The sequence below is a fragment of the Festucalex cinctus genome, chromosome 1, assembly GCF_051991245.1.
Source record: "Festucalex cinctus isolate MCC-2025b chromosome 1, RoL_Fcin_1.0, whole genome shotgun sequence".
Taxonomy (NCBI): domain Eukaryota; kingdom Metazoa; phylum Chordata; class Actinopteri; order Syngnathiformes; family Syngnathidae; genus Festucalex; species Festucalex cinctus.
Genome location: NC_135411.1, coordinates 40828536 through 40852831, shown reverse-complemented (window position 1 = coordinate 40852831; position 24296 = coordinate 40828536). Strand labels below are relative to the sequence as shown.

The 24296-nt window shown below is 40.0% G+C and overlaps 2 protein-coding genes across 3 annotated transcripts in view; one reads left to right on the top strand and one right to left on the bottom strand.

Moving 5' to 3' along the window:
- The first annotated feature begins 2572 nt into the window (after positions 1–2572).
- On the top strand, positions 2573–11907 carry rpl23 (ribosomal protein L23). Its single transcript, XM_077535665.1, has 5 exons — positions 2573–2660; positions 4943–5026; positions 6512–6640; positions 9736–9849; positions 11784–11907. Exons 1-5 carry the CDS (start codon positions 2648–2650, stop codon positions 11864–11866), a joined length of 423 nt encoding a protein of 140 aa, XP_077391791.1. The 5' UTR covers positions 2573–2647; the 3' UTR covers positions 11867–11907.
- Positions 11908–23819: 11912 nt separating this feature from the next.
- Positions 23820–24296, bottom strand: part of carm1 (coactivator-associated arginine methyltransferase 1) — a 99299-nt gene continuing 98822 nt past the window's right edge. For both annotated transcript variants that reach the window (XM_077535661.1, XM_077535664.1), the window contains one exon: positions 23820–24296. This exon is cut by the window's right edge and continues 478 nt beyond it. The gene's annotated coding sequence lies outside the window, so the exon portion shown is untranslated.

Genomic DNA, 24296 nt, shown 5'->3' with positions numbered 1-24296 from the left:
TTGGCTTCTGTTCTTCCACGTAGCATCAACTCCTCTAAGAAAGAACAATGCAGGTGTCACGCGAATGATATTACTAGGGTGAGCGACCACCCATACCAGGTATCTACCGATACCAGCCTTATTTTAAGGTATCGGTATCTCATGACGGTGGCCGATATCAGTATTGGCCGCCCTCTAGTGGTCGTTTTAAATCATAAACTAGAAATTAGATAAATATTTTCAGAAAAAATACTATACTGGGATTTATAGGTCTTTATTTAAAATAATTCATTTTCATGTCATTTATTGGTGGGAGAATTTTATGTACTAGTGGTATCGGTGACAACTCAAGAGTTGCGTATCGGGATCGGTCTGAAAAAAAAAAAAGTCTCAAACTTTAAATCTAGCATAAATTACTTCATTTGTAATTAAGTCCATTTGAGTAAGATAAAATGCTGCTTGGTGAACATGGAATGGTGACTGTGTTTGAACATTTTGTGTAAGAATGACTAGATTTAAATTAAAAACCTTGTGTAAATCTGTCTTTGTATGAAGGAGGTACAATGGAATAGATTTGGTGTTCGATTTACTCAGAGGTTAACAATTTCATTCCAATACACACAGTACACGCTGATGTTCTGTATATGCAAAGATGTTTATTTTCTATTTCTATTTAGCAAATAGCAGAAATTAAGAGAACAGTTGGGAATTTAAACTAACCCACAGTTCTATACTACTGCAAGCTTGACTAAATGACACACGAAGGTGAAGTAGGGGAAACATCTATAAGCCTATACCTGTAGACTACGGTAATGAGTTGGTGTGATTCAATGGTGAACTGTTCAAAGCCCAAATTAAATTTGCTAATGGGCTCTTTGCACAGCTCAACTACTTCCTGAACTAAATACCACGTTTTTGTTTCCTGTCTTTCATGATTGGACAAACTGATTAATCCAGGTGTGTCTGGCCAATGTTGTTGTAGTTACTGAGATCAGGCACACCTGGATTAATCAGTTTGTCCACTCATGAAAGACAGGAAACGAAGGACTGGTGTTGAGTACAGGAAGTAGTGGATTTGTGCAAAGAGCCCATAGCAAAGTTCTACATACACAAATGTAAATTTGGCTCACAAATAACTCTTTCTTTATTTTATAAAGACTTTCAGTTAGAGATGTTACGCTCGAGCCTTCCTGCTCGAATCTGATTCGAGCAAATGAAGCGGAGGCGTGTCGAAGCAGTGGTCCGACAACTGCTTCGGACATGCCGAAAATCACGTGACCACTGCAAACGAGGCCTCGAACGTCACAAACGTGTCAGCGACTTCACGCTGTTTCACGGGAAAGGTGAATCCGGTGTTTGACAAACCTATCTGCAGTAATTAAAGCCCCAATTACTTGATACAAAAATTAGGAAAGGTAATAATCATTCGGCTCAAATATTTTTACCATTCTAGGATTATGGAAATACGTATCCCATATAATAAAAACAGTATCCCTGTTCACAACACCGCACTTCCACATTATATTCTGTCAAATACATTTGACTCTATTTACAGTGCGACCAAATAGACGATTTCAGAGTAATATTTGCACTTGGAAGAGCGTAAAATAAATCATTAAAAAATAATAACAATAGTCAAAATTCGAACTCACGACCTTCAGCTTGAGAGACAGCTGCTTTACATGATGAGCCACGGAGCTCCTGACGTCAGTGATGTGTATTAGTATATCGCTGGTCAGCCGGAAGTGTCCTGCAACCGGCAGTCAAAGCTGAAGCTGCAGATCGCGAGGTCGTTCCTCAACCCATGAGAGATAGGCTTTTATCATTTATTTTTATTTTTTTTAATTCTTTATTTTATTATCTTCCAAGTATAAATAAATAATAGCCTACTCTAAAAATACTGTTGCGAAAACCAAAGACAAAAACAATACACAGAATTCACTTTACTTGTGTAAATAACACTTTAAAAGGACACAATCCCACAGTTAAAAAAAAAAAGATCTACTGAAACTTAATTGAACTTAAGAAATGCCGAGGCTCAAACATGATCGCAAGTAATGAAGCTTTGTAAACAGTGATTCTAAAAATCCCATGTGCGCAGGTTAGACCAGCAGATGGAGCTCTTGCAGTGTGTCAAATGCCTCGAAGCAGTGCTTCGTTTTAGCGCAGCCAGGCGAAATTGTCTCGAAAGTGGTTCATTGTTTCGGAAAGCCTCGGTTTATCTATCCCTACTTTCAGTTATATATGCAATCAGTCAGTAGCTGCCAGAATAAAAAGGCTGTGAGGACTTTGAATGCATGAGCGAAATTTCAGTTATATGGATAAATAGTGACATTTTATTTTCATTAAAATATTTTTGTTTTGTTTTGAGTGTTGTGTTCCCCTGGCATTGTAATATTTGTTTGTTTTATGTTTTGTTTTGTTTTTTCTTTATATGTCTGTTGCAGTGGTTTGACCGTCTTGATGGTATTTGCTGTAAGTTTACAACAGTTGGTTCAATAAAGCATTAACAAATCTTCTACGAGTTGTTATAGAAATATATAATAAAGTTTAAAACGAAAAAAAAAACAGTAAAAAAAAACAAAACACGGGTTTCCGGCAAGAACCGGATGAAGAATATCGTTTTCCCACAATCCTTTCTTTTTGTCTCTCTTTTCCTGCTGCCGCCATGTCGAAGAGAGGTAAGAATTACGAGTAGTTCAATCCGTGTTGATCAGCAATTTCCCGTGTCCCATCGGACGATATTTTGTACTTAATCAGATTAATTAGCTGTATCAGGTTTATTTGTGTTGGTCTTTTGATTTTTCTTAGATTTGTATCGCAGTTATTGTTGCCTCGATTTCTCGCGCTAAACGCCGTGGCTGTGTCCGAATGTCCATACTTATCCCCTAACCCCTCATTCACTATATAGCCCCGTACTATATACTGGCCTAATATATAGTGCCCTCATTCTGTTTGGCGATTCAGACAGCTCACTACTACTTTATTATTGTCGTATATTACGTGACTACCATAACTGTTATGCTACGTTCAGACCGAACCGAAAATATCGCGACACCACACAAGTCTCGTATGGAAGCCCAAAAGTGTCAAAATTCAAATGGCCGTTTTGAAATAACTATCCTCTGATAAATAACAGACAATTATGTAATATGACTATTAAATTGTAAAATGAGGTGTTAGTATTATTATGTAAAGTGTTATACTATTCTTTAAAATGTAACAAATATTTCGATTAAATATTTCATAATGATTTTAACAAAATCATACTTTCTTAACTCTTTAAATCCCACGCATTTTCTGACAAGATAACCCCAGAATCCCACCAGATTTTGTACATTTTCACCCATTTTCAAGGCTTATTAAAATATTGTGTGCTATGACTAAATAAACATGATGGGTGTCGTTGGAAAGATTGGCTTTTCCTCTTTCATTAGGAAAAAAAAAGCAAGGTTCTACCTTATTCTGTTTAGTAATCAGCATTTGAAAATGGCTTGATTTGACATAATTCAACAATCTCAGGCAAAATAAGGAGAAATTAAGTTTTTTTGTGAAATGATGCATTTTCTGCAAAACTGTGACTTTTACAGTGATATTTTTTGGTTTAGTGACATCTCAAATATCTTTAACAGTCCTTGCCTTCCATAAAAAATGAAAATGTGTTTTTGATAGCAAAATAAGGATTTATTTAAATATCTGATAATGTGTGTAAACAGCAATATTTTCACATTTGACAAACTGTTTACAAAATGTTGACCATTTACAGGAATGTTTGTTGCGTGCTCGTGTGTTACTCATTACTTTGACACGAAAACACCACCATCCTGGGCTAATATTGAACAACAAGGACCTTGAAAAAAAATAATCGCACATGATATAGCATAGGGGTGTGAATTGCCTAGTACCTGACGATTCGATTCGTATCACGATTCACAGGTCACGATTCGATTCGATACCGATTAATCCCGATACGAATGGTCACGATTCGATACCGATTAATCCCGATACGAATTTATAAGTCGATTGTTGCGATTTTTTTTCATTCATATTTAGAAAATACTAATCAGTAAGCTTGTAGAGTGTAAGATTTATATGAAAATGTATTATTTATTTATCTGAAATTTCAGTCTTATAGAGGTTGTAATCTGTTTCATGTTTGAACAGCATTAAAATAAAAATATTAAGGCTTAATGTGCCGTTCATATAACATTCTTCCATGCTCAAGGTGTGAATCCTAAAAAAAAAAAAAAAAAATCGATTTTGCCTATTATTGAATCGATTCGAGAATCGCGCGATGTAGTATCGCGATATATCGCCGAATCGATTTTTTTTAACACCCCTAATATAGCAATCGTGATTTTTTTTTGGGGGGGGGTTGGGGATTCAATTGGATTATTTTCCTATAATCGTTCAGTCCTGATTCAGATGGATGTTAGATTTACAGTACTTTGGCACCATAAGCTTGTAATGTATGACTGTATCATTCACTGCCATGTCCACTTGATTAGGCCATCTGGTGACAGTTACTTTTGTACCTCAAACAAGCATTCTCTGTCACTTTTTGTTTGCTTTTTGCTGTAAGTGCAAATGACGATAGACACGATCAGAAGAAAATGACACAATTATTTTATCTTTTTTTTTTTTTTCCTCCCCAATCCACCCCCCCACCATCGTCTTAACGATATTTAGCGCCATATCGCCCAGCACTACTTTTGAGTGCTAGTATAATTTTGGATAGCGCAAAAAGTGGTTGGTCCCCCGATTTGTGGAACGATAAGTGGCCATGGCTGATTGCTGATGGTGGGAAAGCCATGCAGAACCAAACTTTTTTTTTTGTACAAGTTATTAATAGAATATAAAAGCATTTTTCTTATGTCCCTTTAAACATGCATGATTTTAGTTGCATCTGTACTCGGTGAAATCGTGATTGTAGTGTGTGCTGAACAAAATGTTTCTTTTCCAGGACGTGGGGGTTCATCCGGAGCGAAGTTCCGAATCTCTTTGGGTCTTCCAGTGGGAGCGGTTATTAACTGTGCCGACAACACTGGTATGCTTGAACTAATGTTTATAAAAACTAAATGCAGCAGAACCTCCTAATGCTACATTTGTACTTAACACAAATATAGGGCCCAACCGGTTAATTGGCTGCCAATTATAATTGGCCGATTATTGCCCTTCAAACATTTGTTGAAACAATCTGATTGTTTTTGCCTTAAAGTGGTAGTTCGGATTTTTTCATCCTCACCTCCAGTGTGTGCGATCAGCATTGACTTACCCCTGACAGTGTTCTGTGACACGAGTTCTGGTCCGGTGTTGGATGAGAAGAAAATAGTCCGGCGAGTTGGCTGGGAGCCACTTAAATAAAGCGTTTTTCTTCTAAAAACAATTTGTGTTGAAAAGAGTGATACATTTGCACACAAAATTCCCTCCTGAAAAAAGTCAGACTCCATTACCCCCAGGCACTATTTTTCTGTTCATTCGTATCACTGCGCGGCGCCCTGTAGACAGCTGATAGACACGCACTAATCTACGAGTTGTTTGTCTTTTCGAAGGCGCGACGATCAGTTGTCTGCGGCGCGGCCTTTCATCCGTAGTTGTAGAATTTTTATGTACGCAAAACATTTTTTTGCAGTTGAAATTTTTTTTATTTTTTTTTTGTAATTGAAGATATGCTTCTTTGCGTGTGTAGATGTCTGTGTGCATTGATCAGGTTTTGTGTACTTAGCTCACGTTTTTTTTTGTGTGTTTAGTAGTGTTCCGATACCGTTTTTTGGCCCCCGATACCGATTTCGATACCCAGCTTTGCAGTATCGGCCGATACCATACCGATACCTAAGTTTTTTTTTTCCATTAGCATGAAAACGCTGTCCTGCTATTGGTTCAGAGCATTCAAGGGCCAATAGGATATCTTATTCAGCATGAAGTGAACATGTCACATATCAGTGAATGTCGTGCACGAGCAAGACACAAGATGCTGCATCCAAAATCCTATATTAGTGTTGGAATTAATGGTATTGGCATGTTACTTGTGAGTCCTCACCGATACTGATACCACTGTTTTAATGCAGTATCAGTATCGGGACAACACTAGTGTTTAGGGGGTTTTGGCATGATTCTAACTACATAAGTCGCACCGTATTAAAAGGCATAGTCTGTTACCTGTGCTATTTCTGTACACATCAGGCGCACCGTATTATTGGGCGCAGGCATCGTAAAACATACACTACCTTAAAACTTGGTACCATGCTTTCACACTAACACATACCTAGTGTATGTTTTAAAGAAGGCAGCGGGAACAAAACTGAGTTTGGTTGGTCTCCATTGAAATATTTAACAATGTAATGTAGGCTAATGTCATAATGTATTGTAAATAATGTAATATTTTGACTGCTTGTCGGTCTTTAATTTCATATAACGCCGTACACGCTGCTTCGATGTGTCACAAACTGTCTGCCTGAATCGCAAACATCATCATGCATTTCACTTTATGGTTTAAAGCCATGATTTAATTCTGATGGTCTTTGTTTGGAAGGTGCCAAGAATCTTTATATCATCTCAGTGAAGGGCATCAAAGGGCGTCTTAACCGGCTGCCTGCTGCTGGAGTGGGTGACATGGTGATGGCAACAGTCAAGAAAGGAAAGCCTGAGCTCAGGAAGAAAGGTGAGTTACAATGTACCGGTGATATGGTAACAATACATAGGTTTTTTTGTTTGTTTGTTTTTTCCTTGCGTAAAACTGGATAGTATCTATACTGTTATGGATGTTACAATACATCGAAAATCAATTTAATATCGATTTGAACTGCTTAAAATATGCATCGATGTAAAAAAAAACAAAAGTATTGATTCGCAACGCCATGTTAGCTGTTATGCCTTGTGCAGTTTTTCACCATTTCTAGTCGGACCCTTTTTTGGACGGACACATTTTGCGGATATCCGGTATTGTGGTGGGTCTTTTGGAAGTACTGAATTTTATTTTTTTGTTTTAAAAGTGGCTCCTTGTTTACCTAATGCAAAAAAAAAGCGGCTTTTAAAACCAATTTAAACATTTTGCTTTGCATGTTTCCCATCGGGTCTTTGTAAGCACATGCAATTCTTTCTCATTTGTGAGCCGTGACAGTAGTGCTACTCTGCTACATGGCAATGTAGCATTATTGCTAGCAGCACAACATAGCTATCAGTGTTTTTTCTTCATTGCTTGTGCTTCGAAGCCTGCCGAAAAAGCAACACTCGCTACGTGCACACATCCTCGTGATCCTGTGCTGCTCAGTGAGAGGAGTGTTACCAAAGGCACTTGACATTTTTTTTAGTTAACTTTTCAGTCACGACTGTGACTCCTAAACTGTGCTTAGACAGAAGAAAGATAAAATAAAAAATAAAAAAAACTGAGTACGCCATCGAACGAACTAATCACGGGCGATGTTACGACGCGCCATCTACGGAGTCCTGATCGGTAGACAACGTCCGATACAGATCGAGTCAGAAACCACGTGATTGAGCCCGATTTCCGATCACGTGATCGTATCGGGACATCCCTACAAATAAGGTTGGGGTTGGGTTTTAAGCCATGTAAACTATTATCATTGAATGAGAAATGTCCTCCACCCACCCTGCAAGGAAAAAAAAAAGAGAGAGAGAGAGAGAGAGATTAGAATTCAGGGGCACCATTACACTTTTAAGCTTAGGGTAGCAAAGGGGTAGCGGTGGCACTGACCACCACGGATGAAATATTGCAATCTTGATTTCACGATCGCCTCACAAAACTATTTCTGAATGGAGAGCTCAGCCTCATCCGTTTAACTGCGGCTCGAGCTCTCATTTAACTGAATGGGAACACATGACCAGGCGAGCGGCGTGTACACTCGTGATTTTTTATTTATTTATTTTTTTAATGCACTCATTATAAATCCATCCACAAGTACCTTTTAAATTGTAAATATAGTTCAACGTTGTGAAACATATTTATTGTATATGCTGTATTTTTATGACTTTGGCGAAGACCGGCGGGCGCCTCTTGCTTCGCTTGCGTAAAATAAGGAAATGGGCGTGTGTTCAGCAGCGTTGCTTGCTGTGTCGATATCAGACAATCAAATGACAGTGACAACACGGCCCCGCTCGGTCCCAGATGATCGGCTCTGCAAAACCACCTCCGAGATGGTTCTAAAAAGCGGTTCCATTGTAACCGCTCGGACCCACAAAAGTCACATGGAAACATGAACATCCGGGGACAAAAAATGCAGTTTCGGTGTGGAACCGGTCCGGTGGAAAAGCGGTATTTGATGTTGACAGCCTGACACAGTTGCCGTTCCTAGTAATCACTTAAAACAATTGCAACTGTGGTTCTGTTTCAGACCAAAAACTACTCAACTATTTATAAAGCACTTTTAAAACAGCTGTTGTTCCATACAAAGTGCTGTACATGGAGTAAAAATCAGTCGTGGATTAAAGACGGGTAAACCAAAATAGATTAATGGATATTATGGGGTATGTAAATAATACAGTAAAAAGTGTTTTGAGCTGATCAGACTGAGACGCATCCTGTCCAAATCGGATATGAAACTACATAACACATGTGGTTTCAATCCGTCCCGCAAAATTCGGATTTCATGTGTTTTGTGACTGTTCCAGACTACAAAGAGTCAAGGGCTCTTTTATCTTGTTTCTGGATGGGCTAAAAATTGGATTTGAGCTGGAAGTCTAAATGCAGCCTTATGCCTTGAACACAAACGGAAGACTGCGTTAATAAATTGTTTGAAAAATAGAAACTCACGGCTGTGCATATGAAATGTATGTTCAAATGTAAATCCACGAGTAAACGGTAGCGGTCGGCGGATACGGAGCAAATTCAAAACGGCTACTGGAAGATAGACAGGTGTGAATGACTTGCCATTGTTGCGGTAAAATCTTGATCTAGACTTCCGGCGCTGAAGAATGACGTTGCTCACGAAGAATACGTCAAAGCAAACAAGTTTGACTTGAGCCAGACTGAAGTCGCTTTCAGTGGTAAAGTGACCACACCAACTTTCTTTTGTTTAAGAGAGTGGGTGTGGGTTGCCAGGATCGCATGATTGATTTCTGTCCTCTGTCCTTCTCTATCCTCAAGATTCCTGTTTTGAATTTTTTTTTTATAAAATTGGCATTAAATGCTTGACTGTCCTGCCTCCGAATTGAAGTGTAAACTTGCAGGTGCTAGATTGCAACATGTATTTGCATTTGAATGTAAAATGTTTTTATTTTTAGTTTATTTTATTTTTGTTTTAAACTTGATGTCTAGCACTTGCCCTTTTTTGGGATGTGACACGCTAAGTTGAGGATCATGACTGCGGACAACTCCTAATACCTGTGTTCAAGTATTTATTTTATTTAGTTTTTAAACAGAAACTCAAATGTTAAAATTGGCTAAATATAATAAATGCAATATTACACAAACTAGGGATGTTTGATACCATTTTTTCCCCAGACCGATGCCAGTACGAGTACTCAGCTATTGTAGTTAGATACCAAGTACTGATACCACAAGTACGTTCAATACACACACACAAATATATATATAATTTCAAAGAAAGACCTCTACATCCAAATAGTCATTTTTCTTTGTAGTATGAATGTAATAGTAATTTTCTATTTTACTGTCTACTTCCTGATCGTAAAACCGCTATATCTGTCCCTTTTGCGAGGAGCAAAAATAAGGCAGATTATCAGCATTGGTATTGGTACTCGCCCATCCCAAATACTAACCATGTCCCCTCTCCCTAGTGCATCCTGCGGTTGTGATCAGGCAGCGGAAGTCCTATCGGCGAAAAGATGGAGTCTTTCTCTACTTTGAGGACAATGCCGGTGTCATTGTAAATAATAAAGGGGAAATGAAAGGTGGGTTTTATTTTAAGAATTTCCATTCACTTTAGTTGTTAATGCTGTCTGTTTAGGCTCACATGCATCTCTTTTTAGATTGGTGTATACAAGTGTGTGTTGTCTGTGCCCACACAAATGTGTGTAACAGTACATGTAATGTATGTATGCAGTATAAATCCTACTCTTGTTTTTGGGAAATTTTCATGGGTCAAACACCTGTTGTGAATTTTGCCCTAAGCTCCTTATTAGAGAACAGCAAGTTGTGCAAAAAGTACTGAACGTTGAACAATGTGAAATTTAGAGGTCAGATGTTTACCTGTAAACAGTGTGTTTTATGTATGTGCACATGTTAACCTCTTCCAAAGCACTTGCTTTGTCTGATCAGTGACGATGCGACTGTCACGTCACGCAAGAGGATATAGAATTCAGAACTGTGGATGAAATGGCAGCTTATGCTGCTTTCTCAATCAATGACAAATTCTGCCTGATGCATTCTCTGTTTAGTCTCTCTGTGCCTTTCATCTTTGTTAATAAGTGAAGTGTGCACTACGTTTGCGCATGCGCGAAAATCAAGTTTAAAAAAACTTACCAAACATCGCTGTCATTTGAATGGCGGAGATTAGAGTGCTGAATGTTGGCATAACTGCACACCTTAAAGCTTGCAAGCATTGTTTAAACGGCTTTCAGCCTTAAGTGACAAAACGACAGGTGCACTTGGTGCCATTTTTAACTGTTCTACCGTAATATGCAAGTTGTACCACAGGAACATTCCAGCACACGACGCAAAGACAACAAACCTATTTCATCACATTGAGAGAAGCAGCATGAAAAAGCACACATGACTATCCTACAGATGCGAGTCAACAAAGATAATATAAGTGAATCCGGAACAAAACGCAACAAGAAAAAAAAGTCAACCGAACATACAGGAGTCCTTTGCGCAGGTCACCCCATATGACAGAAACTCATCTCGCTGGAAAAAAAAATAAAAGGCGATAGCGCGTTTGATTACAGATTCTGTAAAACATAGTTTGTTTATTTTGATATAATTGTATTTTCCACATGCAAATAATGTTAGGTACTGTTGATCTACGCCTCTAGCTGCACTACAAAGCTACAGACAAAAAGTTGAAACTTTGCACTTTGAATTTTTTTTTTGTTTTTTTTTGTTGAATTCATGCCTGAAAATGTCTGAACTTTATTTTTAGTCTTATGAAAATGTGTAGGCTACTGTGCCTCCATTGTTTGTATTCATTAAACATAGTTTGTTTAATTTGATATCATTGTATTTGCCACATGCAAATAATGTTAGGTACTGTTGATCTACTCCTCTAGGTGCACTAGACAAAAAGTTGAAACTTTGAAAAAAAAATTTTTTGTTGAATTTATGACCGAAAATGTCTGAACTTTATTTTTTTTTTATGCTTTATAAAAATGTGTAGGCAACTGTGCCTCCTTTGTTTATATTTATTTGCAGCACTACTGGATTCATTTGTGACATTCTGTTTAATGTTAGTTACAAATAGTGTGCAAATGTAAGCAAAGGATGTTGTATATTTTTACATGGAAGAACTGCAAATATCTATCGTGGTATATAGTTATCGTGATATAAAATGGCTCAGGTCGCGATATAATTTTTTCCCCATATCACTCAGCACTATGTGCAGGTGCACAACAGAAACTCGTGTCGAGAGGGGTAGAGCATGTCACTTTTTCTTTTTTAAAATCTTGTTTGATCATGCACAATATTACAGGATCTGCATGCCTTCACACGGGAACAGTTTATGTGCAGCAGGGGAGTTAGATATACTTTCATCTCTTCTTTATATGTATAGAGCTTTCACGTCGTGCAGCTGTAAAAGTAGTGCGTCTGTGGTAATGGATATTCAATGGAAATGCAGTCCGATTAGCTTCTGTGTATTATTTATTTATTTATTTATTTATGCCCCCAGGTTCTGCTATTACTGGCCCAGTAGCCAAGGAGTGCGCTGATCTTTGGCCCAGGATTGCATCGAATGCTGGCAGCATTGCCTGAGCCTGTTGTCACTTTGTTTTCAATAAACACTGTTGATTGAGCCTTCTCCATTTAATAATTTACAATAGGGTTGTCATATACAGCAGAAGCAGGGACAGAGGCGGCAGGACTCCCATTCCCTTATCGTTGGTGCTGTTAAAGTTGGGGCATTGTTCAAATGTGCCGTTGTTCAAGAGTGCCCAAAAAAAGGAGTACGAGAATACTGTCTGTTATGCTACATTCAGACCAACAGCGTGGGAGGCGTGCTGGAACGCTTTCTTCGCCAGCGTTTCATCGCGTAGTGTTTTGGAACGATGCCACTCATTCGTGCACACTGCGAGGAGGAAGCGTGTCGCTTGGTGAACAACTACGTACTGCACTTTAAAAGAGTCAACAAAAGAGAGCACAGCGAAGCACTTATGCTGCGTTTTCACCAAAACCGGATGTATTTTTTTTATTGAAGAATTGTAAAACTGTAAGAATTGAAACTGTAATTCAACAAAAGATACCTCTGCCAAATCCAATATTAGGATCTAAGGAACTGAGCGATAAAAGAAAAAGGCCACCCTCTGCCTTCAACGGCTTGCATGGGGGTGTATGCGGGCTATCGGCTATCCATTCATATATACAGTGCATGGGATGCATAACTTAAAACGCAGGAGTAGGGGGGTGGGGGTGGGAATACACCAATTTCTAATTTCCAAGGACATCATGTCAAAAGTCAAGAGTTTTTATGGGCAACTGTCCACTCTCAACTTCGGTTTCTCCCCAAGAGCTGAGGCTCTTTAACTCATCCAAAGATGGCCATCAGGGTTTCCCCAACTCCCATCTGAAACTCTGAGACAGACATAAAAATCATTTTAAAGGCACGGTCCTCCCTTTTCACTCGGGAAAATGCACATTTTAAATACAGGACACACACCCACTTTAAAAACTCCTTCTCAGTCTGCACCTGTGGGCTTCTGTTAATGTGTGGTGGTGATTTTTTTTCCTACGCCTTAAAGCCTGTATTTTGGGGGGGGGGCATCTGACGGGATCCAGACCTTCGCGCCGCTTAATTATGCACAAGCCACTATCCCGAACCACTTGGAGCAGGGGGCCATGGACAGAACTTGGAACGGTATGAGCTCCAGACCCAGAGGGAGGCGTGAACCGGGAACAGAAGTGGGCTTGCTGCAGCGAACACCTGAGCGAGCCCTCATTCGCTGGCAGCCCACTCTCGAGATGCGCTTTATCGGCAATGTCGACGCCGCGTGGAGGCTCGAGGTTGGTGACATTAAGTGGATATGGAGCTGCTCTGATGAACAGGGTAAGTTGTGTCAACATCAGGTGTAAACACTGCACTTTTTAAACCCTGCATTTATCAAAGACATTCAATATACATATTCAAAAAATAAAACTTGGTGGTAAGAAAACTCTTGTTATGATTAAAATAAATAACGATGTGTACTGTATTTAATCCAAAAAATAGTCCCACACTTTTTCTCACTCCTGCTCTTTACAATGCACTCACTTAGTACTTCCGGTAGCATAACAAAATAAAAGCATTTGAGTTAAACATTGCATCTCCCTTTGCAAAAAAAACTATTTTCATTCAGCAGATAGTGAAGGAAAAAAAATACTACCCTCCTACTTGAGTTAGAGAAACAAAATAGTGCTCATTTTCTTACTAAATTACACATCTTATAATGTTCAACTAATTTCACACTTTGTGTACCGAGAACTGTAAACTTATAATTACAGCATGCCATATGTATTCAACTTATGCTGACTTAGTTACTCCTATACTAATTTCAAAACTTGACAAACAATGTAACAACAATGAAAGTTTTTTTATTTTTATTTTTTATTTTTTTTAGTATATATAACAAATCATGGATTTGTCTTGGCTTGATCAAACAACCATATCTTGAATGATGACAAGGTTCTGCGAGCTGTGTTTCGCTCAGAGACACCGGTAGGCTGTCATCCTCGCTGATTTCTGCTTGAGGTATGATGGGTTGTTGATCAGATGGCGTCGATTGCGCCTTTAGGTTTGTCCATCTTCAGCCTTGATGTCGTAAGCTCCGTGGAGTTTGTGCTGGCTGAATGACTGTCGCAGGCTTCCAGGTGCCATCCTTTTGCTGGAAACGGATGTGAGCTCCTGCGGACAGTGTTGACAATGTTTTGCTGATCTGCCATAGTTCTCTTTCTGATGCTCTTGGCAACGTTCCCTCCTCGCTCTTATGATATCCTGGGGAATCACCTGTGGTTGCAACTGGAAAGTTGTGTTGGGTAGGATGGAGCGCAGCCTTCGACTCATCAGAATTTGTCCTGGTGATTTGAGTCTGTCGATTGACGTGTTCTGGTACTCCAGCAGGCTGAGGTAAGGGTCTTTCTTGGGGTTAGTGTAGTCGTGGTGGTGCAAGAGTTAGCGGTTTCCGACGTATGGCTTCCAAGGGTTTGTGGTCGGATTCCACAGTGACGTTCCATCAGTAGATGTATTTATGGAATGGCTTGCACCTGAATAGGACTGCATTACAGCTCCTTCTCGATCTGGGCACAAGTCTTTTCCTTTCCTTTTTTTTTTTCCTTTTATTATTTTTTTGAACATATAAACAGATGAACAGCAGAGATAAAACAGAAAACAACAACAATCAAAAGAAGAAAATCCCAATAAAATAATCAATCAATCAATCATAACTTACATGTTCAAAAGGGAGTAGGAAGAAGTTAAAAACTTATCTAGTCCTACCCCTTTTACTCAATATATTTAAACTTATTTCATTATTAATACAATTTTAATTTACTAATTATTTAAAAAAAAAAAAAAATAATAATAATAATAATAAATGATATATATAATCCAAGTTATATATATATATATATATATACATATATACATACATACACACATATATATATATATATATATACATATACATATATACATACATACATATACACACATATACACAAGTGCACTTAACATATTCACATTTACCAAAAACATATATACATAAATTTACTAAACATATACCATAATACCTATCTAGATCATTTACACATACTCACATGTACATTTTTCATATTCTGGTCTGACATAGATAATTTTTTTGAACTTTACTTTTAAACATTTTTTTAAACTCCAGCATTGAGTCACAATTTTTCAGAGCAATTTCCAAATGATTCCACAGATCAACACCTTTTACAGATACACACCTTTGCTTAATATTTGTTCTTGTTTTGGGTTTTTTGTACACACTTGTACCCCTTATATCATAAGGACTGTGTCTAATTTCAAATAACTTCTGAGTACTGTGGCAGAGTAAATTGTTATAAACTTTATACATTATTTGTGCTATTTTAAAATCCACCAAGTCATAAAATTTCATTGCATTTAATTTAATAAATAGTGGATGTTGGTTCTGTATATTTTGATCCATTAATAATTCTTATAGCTTTCTTTTGCAATTTGAAAACGGTGTTAGTATTTGTTTTATATGCCATTCCCCATAATTCCACACAATAGGTCAAATATGGTAATAATAGTGAACTATATAATATATATAATGATTTCATGTTTAAAACATCCTTACTTTTATAGAGTATCCCTATGATTTTTGACATTTTCCTTTTAACAGTTTCTATGTGTGGCTTCCAACATAATTTATCATCGATAATAACTCCAAGGAATTTATTTTCATTCACCCTTTCTATTTCAATTGAATTCACCATAATTTTAACTTGATGAGTGATTTGTCTAGTGCCAAAAACTATGAACTTGGTTTTATTTAAATTCAATGATAATTTATTTACATCAAACCATTTTTTATATTATATTCAATTCATACTCCACAGTAGTCAGAAGCTGCTTCAGGTTTTCTCCTGAACAATAGAAAGTTGTATCATCAGCAAATAAGACACTTTTCAATATTTTTGAGACATAGCAAATATCATTTATGTACAGTATAAATAATTTAGGGCCAAGCACAGACCCTTGGGGAACTCCATGAGTAATCTTCATGTGTTCTGATTGTACATTATTAAACTGCACATACTGATATCTATTTTCCAAATAACTTTTCATCCACTTATAAGCTAAACCTCTTATTCCATATTTATTTAATTTATTCATTAATATAGAATGAACTATAGTATCAAAAGCTTTTTTTAAATCCATAAAAATCCCAACAGTAAATTTTTTATTATCTATTTCGGTAGATATTGCTTCTACAAGCTCCATGACTGCCATTGAGGTGGTCCGTTTTTCTCTAAACCCATATTGGGTTTCACTTAAGAGCTTATGTTTCTCAATAAAATTATCCAATCTATATGAAAATAATTTTTCTAGAATTTTTGAGAACTGTGGCAACAATGATATTGGTCTGTAGTTATTAAACGTGTGTCTTTCTTCACTTTTATGAACAGGAATGACTTTGGCTATCTTCATTTTTGATGGAAATATACCAGTTTTAAATGATAAATTACAAATATATGTAAAAGGTTGTACAATATATTTCATAATACTTTTAACTAATGTCATATCAATGTTAAGACAGTCAGTAGACTTTTTATTTTTTAATGTTTTCACAACATTTAATACTTCTATATCATTAACATCATTAAGAAACGTGGATGAATTATTTACAATGTTCTTATCTATTTCACGTTTGTTTCTTGGCTCTGGGATTTTGTTTGCCAAGTTACTGCCCACGTTAACTAGATATTCATTAAAATTATTAGCTATGTCAGAAATTTCATCAATTACCATATCGTTATCTTTTATAAAATATTGTGGAAAATTTGTTTTTTTAGAACTTTTTTTAATTACATGATTTAGTGTTTTCCATATTTCTTGTGTATTGCTTTTATTCTGTTCTAATAATTCATGGTAATAATCTTTCTTTCTTATTCGAATAATATTTGCTAATTTATTTTTATAGATCTTGTACTTTGTTTCAGCTTCCACAGTTCTCAATTTAATAAATCTTTTATATAAATTATTTTTCTTTTTGCATGCATTCTGTATTCCCTTCGTCATCCATGTCTTATTTGGACCTTTATACTTTCTTGTAATTTTAATTGATGGACAATGTTTATTATATAAAGAAATAATGGTTGACTGAAATTCACTATATGCAATATCAGGATCGTTATTTGAATAAACCTCAGACCAGTTGTGTTTCTCTAAATCCAACTTAAAGGCAGCCATGGAGCGTGTTTTCGGTGTTGTTTAGAAGCTTGGATGCAGAGCTAACTGGACTGCCATCCTGCATGATGACTGCACCGAGAGCATTCTTTGATGCGTCAGCTTGCAATGTCACCTCTTTCTTGGGGTCGAAATAGGCTAGCACTGGCCCAGGTTCTGCTGTGATGATCTCCTTCATCCACTGAAAAAGCACTTTCATCGGTGTCATCCCATCTGAAATCTGTGCCTTGTCTCAGTAGCTGTCTTAAGGGTTCTGAGAAGTGTGTGTCTGTCGGATTATTACTTCTGTTACCACTGTACCTCTGTGCAACTCTCTTTGTTTCTCGTCTAGTCAAGTTTGTTCCACGCCTCTCGATGTGAATAAATAGTTAAAATCTTACTTGTGTCTGCGCTTTGGGATCCAACCTTTAGCCCATAACACTCGTGGCTAGTTTTTTTTTAGTGCAATTTAATTTTCATTAGGGATGTTTTGGCCCTTCTATGTTTAAAATCTATAGTAATTGTCAGATGAAGGGGAACGTAATATGCCTGTGAACCGAGTCAATATGTGGAGGAACTCAAAGTGTGCGTTATTAGAGATTGTAGGTAGTTTATATACATTGCTGTTATGTACAAAAGCAAAATATATATATATATATATATATTTTACAATATTTTTTAAATTTCTCCCCACAATATTGTGATAATTATATTTTGAGCTTCATATTGTGATAATATCCTATCGTGATGTTTGGATATTGTTACATCCCTAGTTACCAAAGAGCACTATTCATTAATTCCATCGACATTTTACAGATATTTTCTTTTACTCTCACAGGATTACGGGACAAAGTGCGTCCCTTGACAACTCAATATGGGACACGTATTTAAATTTCGAAATTCAGGGGACGGTTGGCAATCCTAGTACAGATGTGCATGTATATTTTGGTGACGATTCATGTTTTCTGACATCAAGCGGTGTTTAAAGAGACACGTGAGTCATTGAGCCCTTTTCAGCAGTAAAACGTTTTGTCCAGAATTAATTTGATTACTTAATTAAAAATAATTTGTAAAGAATTAACTGTATGATACAGAGCCTCTAAGGTGACATGGTAGAAAAAACAACTTTGCGAGAGAGAAAAACAAAAGCGACGAGGATGGAACGTTTGTAAACATGAAACAAAACAGTGGGAAAGCTTTCCAAAAGCGACTAGGATGGAGCATGTATTTTTCCACTGCTTTGTTTACACGTCGCTTTTGGTCACATGGAAGATGAGCCGGAAGTGTTTACGGCGCAGCTAAGGTGACATGGTAGGCGAAAAAAACAACTTTGCGTGGGAACGCAAAGTGTTTTGCAAGGGATCGCAAAGTTTTTTTTTTGTTTTGTTTTTTCTACCATGTCTCTGTAGTATGAAAAATAATGACGTTCTCACATAATTATAGATCAAATATCTTCTTACTGGCGGCACGGTTGGATGACTGGTTACATCCGCCTCCCAGTTCTGAGGACTCGGGTTCGAGTCCAGGCTCCGGCCTTCCTGGGTGGAGTTTGCATGTTCTCCCCGTGCCCGTGTGGGTCTTCCCCGGGTACTCCGGTCTCCTCCCACATTCCAAAGACATGCATGGAAGGTTAATTGGGCGCTCCAAATTGTCCCTAGGTGTGCTTGTGAATGTGAATGGTTGTTCGTCTCTGTGTGCTCTGCGATTGGCTGGCAACCAGTCCAGGGTGTACCCCACCTACCGTTCAGAGCCAGCTGAGATAGGCTCCAGCGTGACCCTTGTGAAGAATAAGCGGTCAAGAAAACGGATGGATATGTTCTTACTGATGAAAATGGCTCAATGAATTAAGTATCCATTTTAGCCTTTCTACACGCACATCAAGTGTTTTAGCCTGTGATCTCACTGGTGCCATGCGCTGGTCCAACTTTTAAACAGGGTATCCTCAGGGGTTGTCATGCAGCTTGCTAGCTGGCAGTTGATGCACTAAAATCAGCCACAATAGCGTTTCTATACACTTCTGCCGTATAGAAACCAGTGTTTGCACCGGCGAATCGGAGCTCCTTGGCTGCCTGGCTGGAGTCGAACACAAAGGGGCGACAGCCGGGACACGGAGCCCCATGTCTGGCCGGTAAAACAAGATGGTTTCTCCTGCTAGCTCCGTCTCTTTAGAAGACGACCGCTTATTGCTGACTCGACAGCTGTAGTGTTGTTGGTCGCTATAGCTATCTGCCTGCCCGCCAAAACTGTACAAAACTTTAGTGTCGCTAAATGTCCAAGAAGTTAGTAAGACCAATTGCAAACATAATACATATGCACACTTTGTAAAAAAACAAACAAACAAACAAAAACAGCACAATCTTTTTGATTTTGTGGATAGTGTTTTTTTTTTTCCCCCCTCATAGGAGCTCAAAATTATGTAAATAAAATCCCAAATACTGTGCCAATCACTTTATTATTGCATGATGAAGTGGACAAGAGTAGGGAATGTGCATATGCTTATTTTGGTTGTGTTTTCAGACAAGAGAAAGCGGCAAAACATGCCAGGAAACAATACAATGCTCCTTCCTTCAGTGACATTGACAGGGTGAAATGGAGGGTGGGGGTGTTTAAGCAGGCCACGCCCATAAAGTGGGTGGCTTTAAGATGTGGATGTGTGAAATGCAGTCATATAACCTTAAACCTTGCTCTCGCAAGATGTATTCTCGGGGTATTTGTGAGTTCACAAACCCCGGTGAATACATCTTGTACCGCTCCCGCTGATATCCGCCGTTCCGAACCACTGGTGGCTTGGACCAATCATAGAGCGACATTGTGTTTGGGGGAGGGATATGCAACTGTGACGAAACTAGGAAGCCAGCGTCGACGCCGGGGCTAACAAACAAACCTAACATGGACGATTGGACGCTGCAATTAATTCTGTTCTCACAGATTTACTCACCGTTTCCTTGTTGAATGTTGAACAGCGAGAGGCAATTCGTGCATTTCTAGCTGGTAAGATGTTCGTGCTCCACCCCCCCCCCCCCCCCTTCGGCACGAACGAAGACGAAATTTTCACCCATGGTTACAACAAACGTGTAGACTGATGCATCGTCCAATCAGCTCGAATTATTGTACAGAATGTCCCGCCTTTCTTGACCAAATTACTGTGGAGAGGTACCAGATGGATATTGTGGAGAACTCACTTGAGTGAAGCGCATATCCAGCTGGCTATTGCCAGGTTAGCAGTCATACATAACGCATTAAATAATTACTGAGTTTTTCAAGGGAATGAATTTTAGTGCTGACAATTTTTGCATACAGTGCCAGTGTTCATCCCAATGAAGTGTCCCTTTAAATACACAAACTTAGACTTGGATTTAAAAATAAACTCCGCTGAGTCTGAATGCGGCCTTCGTGAGCCTCCACCTGCAGAAGAAGATCAGCGTAGAAGAAGAGTAGAGCAATGTAGTCTACAAAAGTGTGCTCCCATAAGCAGCCTTCACTCATGGCCCGTCTCCATGGAAATGAAGGACAGATTTGAAGCCTGGATTTTAAGGCTGGATGAATTTGGAAACTGGCGTCCACCCCGGAAGTTACATCATGTGGCCAACAAATATGCCCTTTGGAGAACACAGCCTACGAACTTGGATGCACCTTCACATGGGGCAAAAGATACCACAGCTGTTGCCCGTTAAGCAGTTGTTAAGACACGATCTGCGTGCCTTGGCTTTCGTCAGACTCGAGGGAGGGACTGTTCTATTTCGCCCCTTTCGACTGCCAGGAGGCGGTGCTGTAACCAGCACAGAATTCCCCTTTTCGCAACAGCGGCATCGAGTAAGAATAACAGAATATGGTTGTCCCTAGTTCCAGCTGATGTAATCCCCATACATAAAAAGGGATCATCACCAGGACTCATTCTCTTAAACCTTTCTCGCACGGTTCACTACACTCACATCCGTCGCTGGTAGCCTGTTGGTAGCTTGTTGATCAGGGCTTGCGGGTGTTCCTCGCCCCCCTTGGCTGTGACGGTTCAGTGCATTTTCTGCTTTGCGAGTTGTATGGATAGACTGGAGCTCTCCTGCCATCATTACGGGTTTTCCTCCACCTTCGACACCTTCCTTGCTGTGTACAGCTTCAAGTTCGGGCTGGGTATGATTTAAGTGAACATCTTTAACGAAAGTCATTTGGACTTGCTTCGTTTACGACTTGCTGGTGATGATATAGTTGATCTTATCCCCCCCAAGCTTGATTTGTTATTGGCAAGAGTTTTCACGACTTACAAAACTCTTACCAGGGAGCACCAGCTGCTTTGATGTTTTTGGCTAGCTAAGGTTCTGTTAATCATGCCAACGGCTAGTTTATGACGGCACATACGACCGCATACGGACGTATGTGACTCTTTATTCGCTGTGTGGTTGCGCCTTCCTCCTCACGGAGTCGTCCGCCATCAATGTAACCTAATGTGGAGTATTCTGCAGCTTCACTGATCGTCTCCACTGAGGAGATGATCTCCTGGAGCTTCACTGATCGTCTCCGCTGAGGAGGCCCTGAGAGAGGATGCCAGATGTTCCTGATCTTCGGCGCCTGACGGATGAACTGTTAACCAAGTCGTATAACACAGCAGCAGTTGTAGCACGCCTGGCCAACGCACACGCTCATCTCCTGCTTGCTCTTTCGGCCGCGTTGGCAGACGAAGAAGTGGAGGAAGCCTCATGGTTTTGTAATATGGCTTTGAGGGATTTGTTCCTCCTTGCTCGTTGTATGTCTTTGCTCACCCAAGCACATCGACAGGTCTGGTTGGCTTAGTCTACCTTGCGTGAGCCCTCACGGAAGGAACTGTGTCACCTCCCGGTGGTTCCGGGCCAACTTTTCAGCTCGGCTGTGACAAGAGCATTTGAACGTACAGTGTGTGCCAATAACACGAAGCAGATGTTTGCTAGCCTAAGCAGGCCATTTGTCCCGGCAAGCCCTTGGCGCGCGGCGGCTCTGCCAGCCGCCCCTTTGTCACGGGCTGGGCAGAATTTTCATCCTGTGGGAGGATCTGGGGTTCATTGGCCTTCACGGAGGCAGCGTACGGATACCTCATCGTTCCTCCCGGAACCCTAAATCCGGGAGGGTTAGGGATTGAGCCCGAGGGGCCGGCAGTCAATTACTTTTCCTGTCGGCACCTCAATTGCTGTGCTGCCCTCGCTTCGCACTCATGGGTCAACCTTAGCTCATGGGTACGGGATTCAATTCCGACGCCAGCCCCCTCTCTCCAACCAGGTCAGAGAAACGGTCATCAACGACCCGGTGAGGGCACTGGCTCTGGATCAGGAGCTGGAAGCCCTCCTAGCCAAGTCCACTATCGAAGCAGTGGATCCCTTGGCTCACTCCCCCTACTTCCCCATTCCAAAAAAAGACAGGCGGATTCCGTCCTATCCTGGATCTAAGAGGACTCAACCGTTATCTCAAGGTGTTACCTTTCCTCATGCTGTCTACATCGGCCGTGTTGCGGACGGTCGACCAAGAAGAATGGTTCACCTCAATCGACCTGAAGGACGCTTACTTCCACGTCCCTATTGCCCATCAGCACAGGAAGCTTCTCCGCTTTGCCTACAAAGGTCACCAATGACAATTCAGAGTACTCCCATTCGGTATGTCACTCTCTCCCAGAGTGTTCACACGGGTGGTGAAGGCAGCCATTGCACCCCTGCAGTCAAGGAGCGTGAAGGTGCTCCGTATCTGGACGACTAGCTGATATGTGCACCGTCCAGGGCTCAGGCACTCTGAGACACGGGTGTGCTTCTAGAACATGTGGCAAGTCTCAGCCTCGAGGTGGAGGTGGTCGGCGACGTTTGTTAGCGCTTCGGGAAAGCGACGGTCGACCTTTTTGCCTCCGAGGAGTCCACTCACTGAGGGAGCAGAGCAGCCCGCTGGGCCAGGATGCACTAGCACACCCTTGGCCAAAAGGTCTTCTGTATGCTTTCCCTCCTCTCCCCCTCATTCATCTGACCCTTCAAAGGGTCCTTCAGGATGGTCACACAATGTTGCTGGTGGCCCCTTTTTGGCTAGCTCAGACTTGGTCCCTCTTCTCCGCTGTCTATGTTCATCCGACCCGTGGCCCCTGCCCGGTCGGCTGTATCTACTGTACCAGCAAGGGAGTTGGATTTGGCATCCCGATCCTCGTCGGCTCAAACTGTTTGTCTGACGCTGAGAGGTGAGACTCATTACAGACTTAGTGATCACCGTCTGTCAAGAACACGACCCTTAATGCCAGAGCGACTTCCACTCGTTTACTGTATGCTAACAGGTGGAAGTTGTTTACGGAGTGGTGTGGCAACAGCGGGCTGGATCCCGTAACGTGCCCTATTTCTGCTGTTTTGGAGTTCCTTCAATCTGTTTGATAAAGGGCGCCGCTCCCTTCTACGATCAAAGTTTACGTGGTGGCGATTTCGGCTCGCCATGTTACAATTGATGGCAAGTCTGTGCGTTCCCATAGTCTTGTGACTTCCTTCCTTAGGGGTGCACTTGCCTTCATTCTCGGACCCCGCCTCGGGTCCCTGCCTGGGACCTTCGCTTGGTATTCGACACACTGTGCAGCTCCCCTTTGAGCCTCTGGCCGAGGTGGAGCTGCGGTGGTGGTCTCGTAAGACAATTCCATGCTGGTTCCAGCACCGCCACCTGGTGGTCGTTCGGGACTCATCGAACTGTAGTTACATTCGTATCTTTCGTTTCGTGACACATTTAAATCTTGCTAGCAATTTTAAAACTGCAATCTCTCCCTTTAAGATAAAAGCCTTGCATGTTAATGTAGTGCAGGTTATACGACAGACAAAGACAAAATAAGAGGTGCATATTTATGTCATGGCTCAACATACACCTGGACATACATGATCAAATGTGGGGTGCAAGACTACTTGTATGAAAGACAGCAGACAGAAACGCATCAATAACCTAAAATCAGATAATGAGCAGAACATAAAAGATTTGCACAAAGGTTCAGATTACTAAAGAAAAATCCAATACACTTTAGGATACAAGTTTCCCTGAATACATATACACCAAGGTTGAGGAAATGGTGCAAATGTAGTTTTCCTCATTAGTATTACACCTGACATGACATGATATAAAGACCATAAACACACACACAAACACACGCCAACAAAAGGGAAAAAAAGAAAAAAAAAGAAAGAAAGAGTGTTGACCATTATCTAAGGAGTGCAACCCCCTCTGGCAGCTGGTGTAGAGCTCTCGTTTGATAACATGAGAAACACAAAAGACACCTTATGACACGTAAAGGAGAAATTAAGAGTTAAATGA